The 5,571-nt window shown below is 43.1% G+C and overlaps 1 protein-coding gene across 2 annotated transcripts in view; it reads right to left on the reverse strand.

Moving 5' to 3' along the window:
- Nucleotides 1–5,522, reverse strand: part of Skil (SKI like proto-oncogene) — a 27,859-nt gene extending 22,337 nt beyond the window's left edge. The window contains exons 1-2 of one of the 2 annotated variants that reach the window (XM_031376492.1): nt 5,318–5,522; nt 2,418–4,174 (exon numbers count right to left, since the gene is read on the reverse strand). In XM_031376492.1, coding sequence (XP_031232352.1) covers nt 2,418–3,500 — 1,083 coding nt within the window. In that variant the 5' untranslated portion in view covers nt 3,501–4,174; nt 5,318–5,522. The remainder of the gene's footprint in view (nt 1–2,417; nt 4,175–5,317) is intronic. The other variant, XM_031376493.1, reaches the window with a different exon arrangement.
- Nucleotides 5,523–5,571: the final 49 nt, after the last annotated feature.

The raw sequence follows: 5,571 nt of genomic DNA on the forward strand, positions 1-5,571 counted from the left end.
TCAAGGCTAGCCTGGTCTACAGAGTGAGTTCCAGGACAGCCAGGGCTACACAGAGAAACTCTATCTCGGAGGTGGGGTGGGGTGGGGGGGAGGAATAAAAAAGTTTGATTTGATTTTTTTAAAATGAGTTTCCTCATCAATTTGGTTTGTATGGCAACCAACAACTAAAATTCTGACTCTCTGAATGCCCTGAAAAATATCTTCTCCAAGCCAAGATTGCTTTCCCCTGTAAGTACTTCAGTTTTGTACAGTCAGTAAAGAATTCAAGAGCCACTGTGTTAAACTAAGCACTCATACTATTCTTCAAATGCAGCTTCTGCAGTTTCAGGGAAGATTTCTAGCCTTGAAGTCAGAAGACCTACCTTCACCTCACTCTACCAGCTGCCAGCTACACAGCAGACACGCCTGACAGGAAGAACAGTCTAAGTCACGTCCTTCACAGACCCCTGAAAACTACCTCTCTCTGTTTAGAGGAAATTGTAAAATGGACAGTAACAGCGCTTTTAAAGCTGCTTAAGTATGTGTTAGAGAAACCTCATTTTTCTTCTAAAGGTTTGACTGGGAAGTTTCTTGAATTCCCCTAACTTCCTTCAGTTCACATACAATTGTAAACAGCACAGCACAAAACCTCCAGCAAACTCAGAAAAACCAAAGAAGGGCGGCGGGGGTTGTCTATCATCCCTTCCCAAAATCAAAAAGTGTATCTGTACTACTACATCCCAACAGAAGGACAGCTTCAATTTTTCTTTTCAAATCAAACTGGACCATATTTCTCAGATGGGTTTTCGCCCAAACACAGAACAGGTGATTGATTCCAAGAACGTTGTCAAGAGTAATGAAGACCAGAGCAAGAAGCTCTGGCAAATAATCCAGCCCCTGTCAGACGTGCAAGGATGTGGCTCTAATCAGCTGAAGCAGGCCAAAGTATACAGGTCACTTCTGAGGAAGACTCCAGCACTACGTAAGTTTTCCACTTTGAAATAACAGCATCAAGTCAATCCTGCTTTAAAACCAGTTCACATCGCACCTGGAGAACATATCTTAGTAGCCGCCAGCGAGGAATGTCAGTGATCACTTTTAGGAAAGCAGCAAGCTATGCTAAGGGAAAGTCTAGTTCTCTCCATGTTGTGCTTCAGCCGGAAACTGCCTCAGAAGACATTGGAGTTCACGCAAAAGCTTAAGCACAGAACACCCAATATTAAATTACAACTTAAGCCTATCTTAAAATTAAATATGATATTATACTATATTAAAACTGCGGTAAACAACCCTGAGTTACTTAATAAAGTTTCTTCTACTAGCCGGGAGGTGGTGCCGCACACCTTTAATCCCAGCACTTGGGAGGCAGAGGCAGGCAGATTTCTGAGTTCGAGACCAGCCTGGTCTACAGAGTGAGTTCCAGGACAACCAGGGCTACACAGAGAAACCCTGTTTTGAACAAAAAAAAAAAGGTTTCTTCCATTAAATGGAGAGTGGTGGTTCAAAGGCAAGAAAAACTAATAATGGAAAACTTTAAGTTCTTAAAATGTGGCCCATCTTCTGTTCTAAAAATTAATTACACAAAATTTACACGAAAAACAGCTCTAGAGTAATGGTCAATACATTTTAAACAGTGCTAGGTATATTACATATTAATTTTAAATCAAGTAGAAAAGCATATAAAACAACCACATCAAGGTTTAATACTTCAAACCTTTGTCTTTCAAGGTTCAAAATCTTCATTAGAATAAAGACACTATCTTAGCCTACCAGATAATACTGTGGAGTAATGCTTTAAGATCTCTTTGCAGATAGCTTTTCATAACAGTATTTTATTAAACTGAAATAACCTTTATTCTACCTCTATATCCCAATTTTTCAAAAGCATTCCTTTCTTTTTGAGTTATAAACAAAGTCTTGGTTACTAATACCAAATTACTCAGATAAATGTCTTAATTTGATCTGAGCACTGATCAATCCTCAATCCAAGCACAAAAACATCCAAAACCATTGGTACAGCTTCAAAAAGCAATTTTGAGCCTACCACCAGACCGGTTTGCAAATGGAGATTGCAAATGGAGATAACACAACACCAAAGTGTGAACTATCTTGAGTCCCAGGCAAGAGATTTAGTCAAGAAGCAGGATGTGTGAAAGAGACTGGCCAAAGAATTCACAATGGCTGCAATTTCAGAAGTGTCATTTTTGACTGAAGACTCATTCTCTTACCTGTAAAATGGGAATGATTCTACTTCTCTCAGATCAAAAACTACACAGAAAACATTATGGCTAAAAACAAACAAACATGACACTGATGGGTTTTTGTTGTTACACGTACAAGCTGAAGCATTAGCTTCATAATACAAAGCTATAGGCACAGAATTAGGATACCATTACTATTCAAAATTCCTACTTAAAAAAAAAAAAAAAGAAACTTGCCTTCGACTGGATTCTCTTCCCATTTCTCATGCTAAACTTCTCCTTCATTTCTTCTAACATTATCTTCAGTTTCTTTTCTTCGGGTGTCCCTAGGTATTTTTGGTTCACATGAAGGTAACAGTGCCACTTGGCTGACTCAAAGCCCCAATGGCAAGTTCTCTTGTCAGGGGATCTGTGCGAATGCATGACGAACGTCTGGGGAGCAAACATTCCACAGCACTCCAGACACTGGATACAGGGAGCATCGGGCTGAACATAAAACTGAGGTGCAAAGAGACCCTGACATTTGCCCAAGCATTCATGTTCCACTTCAAAGGCACTGCCAGTTTCCTTTAACTGGGCCAAAGAACTTTTAGCAGGAAGTATGCTACCATTTTGAGGAAAAGTTCGTGGCCGCAGTAAAGCATTACAGAGTCTTTGTGCATCAGTCAACGTGATGAGCCCACAGGATGGGGCAGTGAATGGAAGTATTCCTAAGACCTTTAAGATATGAAGCTGGTCTGAAGTACACCTTGAACAATAGATGTATAGCTCATCACATACTGTGTTTATCTGCTGGAGTGAAAATTCTCGAAGGACAGAATTTAAGACTTGGGGCAAACACAGTCTCTTTTCTCCTCCAACTTGAAAACAAGAAATAGACTCCCCTTCCAAAACAGTCTGAGTGAGCTCTGTGGAGCTATCAGAAGGAATGAGAAGAGGACCGGGAAGAACCTGAGGAGACGGAAGAGGGAGGAATAGAGTGGGTGACATGCTTTCCTGGGAATATCGAGCAGAAAATGCTGCTGGTCCACCCAAGGAACTCTGACTGCTTAAATGGAATTGTGCCAGCGTGTGTTTCAGACTGGGGTTTAAAGATTCAGGTAGAGAAGTGCAGTTTCGCTTATCGTGCCTGCCATCGGGCTCCACGGATGCATCTCCATAGTCATCCAAATGCTCCTTCTTCACCTTGGTCAGTGTTTTCCCATTGGCATGAATGTCTGTCATCATTTTTTTCACAGGAGGACTGCCATCATCCTCCATTCCGTTCAGCTTTTTATCTGAACCCTGAACTAGGGAGAAATTAGACTGGAGGTTTTCCATGGCCACACTGGTGCTTTTAAATGATTAAGTCTGCAATTGGCATGTTGTTCTCCGTTCCTAATTTGAAGAGAAAAGGGTAATGTATACAAATACTTATGACTCACTTAGAAATGCTTAGTTTCCAAAGATGAATTTTCTTACTCAGTAGATTGTACAACTCTGTTTTGGTTTAGCTGTACCTTAGGATATAATTGAAAATGCTACAAAACTTCTCAGTTTGCTTCTAATAACAAAGAATATAATTATAAGCACACTTCTGAGAAAATTCTTGTTTTCTTGAGTACTTCAGCTATTTGTATTAAAATAAAGCTAATTCCTCAATTTAAGAAGTCCAAAGTTTGGTGTAATGGTAGAGTTTGGTTGGTTTTGTTTTTTAAGCAAAGCACGTGGAAAGTTTATACCATGACTGTATCCTGAAACTACACCCAAACATGAGTTACAATGATGCAATGGGTTTAATTTTTGCCAAGAACACCAAAAAAGAGGCAGGTTTCTTCACTAAAAATGGTGGTCTGCTGCTCTGTGCCGGAAACGTGAAGACTCGTCTAAATCTCCACACCAGTAGGAGCCTGACTCCACCTCAACTTTTATAGTTAAAAATATACATATACTAAATAAAAAAAGCTGCCCAGTTTTATCTTCAAGGATTACAGTTCATTCTTCTTTTAATTGATCTGGAAGAGAAAGGGGTGGGGAGTTACATTTGAATTAGCTCCAGAGACCAAAGGGTCTTTAAAACCAGTTTCTTAATCTTAAACTCAGTTCACTTTACCAAAGGTAACACTTGGGTGGTTTCTTCCAACCAACACCAGTTATCTAAAAGAAACTTCATCTAAATAGGAAGCAGTTCAGACAGCGGATAACAGGAGCATTAAATTCTATCTCTCCAAACAAGGAAGAGTACACAAATTTAGAATACGAATAACCAAAACTCAGTACCGGAGGCTTTCTCAATTATGCATGCCATTTAAATTTTAAAAAGTAATCCTTTCTCGTTAGAAAAAAAAAAAAACCTGTAGTTTCTGCTCCCTCCTCCCCCAAAAGATACATATTAATATTCCTACCATATGTAACTAAGTCTCAAGCAGACTAATTCATCTAGTCAATATATACTATCTTTTTGAAATGAAGAAGAAAAAAAAAACCTTTCCCTTTAAAAGGTTAGAGAATTTGCCTAATGGAAGCCAAAAGCTGTAAGACTCCATGCCTGGAAATCTCCATCCTTGAGCAAGACTAATCCGGGACAAAAAGCACAAGGCAGACAGACCTCACAAAGAATGCAAATGGAGGCAGAGTGGCGAAAAAGAGTATTCATCCACTTCCCTCCCTGGAGAAAACCCAGGAAAAGCCGATAAATAAAAGGCTTTGCTTCTAAAACTCCCAGCAATTTACGTTAACACAAACCCAGAGAATGACGGACGAAAGCCACCTAGCCACCGTACTGTGACTTTCGCCACTACAGGGACACCTCAGCCAAGGCGAGCCAAGGAAAAGGGCAGGAGGCATGACCTAGACCAGGGGCGCCCCCACAGCCCTGCGCACTCGCAGAGACACCCACTCATCACCAACCCGAAAGCAGGGAGGCAGGGGACTCCCCGCGTCTGGTGAGGTGAGAGGGGGGCTGAGGAAGTAGGAGTCCTCCCAACCCCCAACCTCGGTGACTGGGATCACCCTAAGTGCCCTCCCCACATCGCCCCACTGCGGGGGCCGCCGGTGGAAACACCCCACGCACCCGATCCGCTCCGCGAGAAGTTCTCTGGGGTTACCTCGGCGCCCCAAGGCTGCGCCTTCCTCCCCCCACCCCCGCCATGACCCACCCTGAGCCGTGGCAACCCAGAGGGGCGCGGGCAGGTTGGGCGCCAAGCCCGGAAGCCCGCGTCGCTAGACGCTTAGAGCTGGGGGCCAGCCCGGGGCATCCCCGCCGAGCGCAGACGGCCGGGGGATGGCGGCGATGACCGGTGTCCAGGTCTCCCGGGTCCCGGAGGCTCGGGTCAAGTGCACCGCCATGCCCCCCGCCACCTCCCAGGCGACCCGTCCCAGAATCCCCGAGGCCTGTACACCCGTGGGACAC

This window comes from Mastomys coucha, unplaced genomic scaffold (genome assembly GCF_008632895.1).
Source record: "Mastomys coucha isolate ucsf_1 unplaced genomic scaffold, UCSF_Mcou_1 pScaffold17, whole genome shotgun sequence".
Lineage (NCBI taxonomy): Eukaryota > Metazoa > Chordata > Mammalia > Rodentia > Muridae > Mastomys > Mastomys coucha.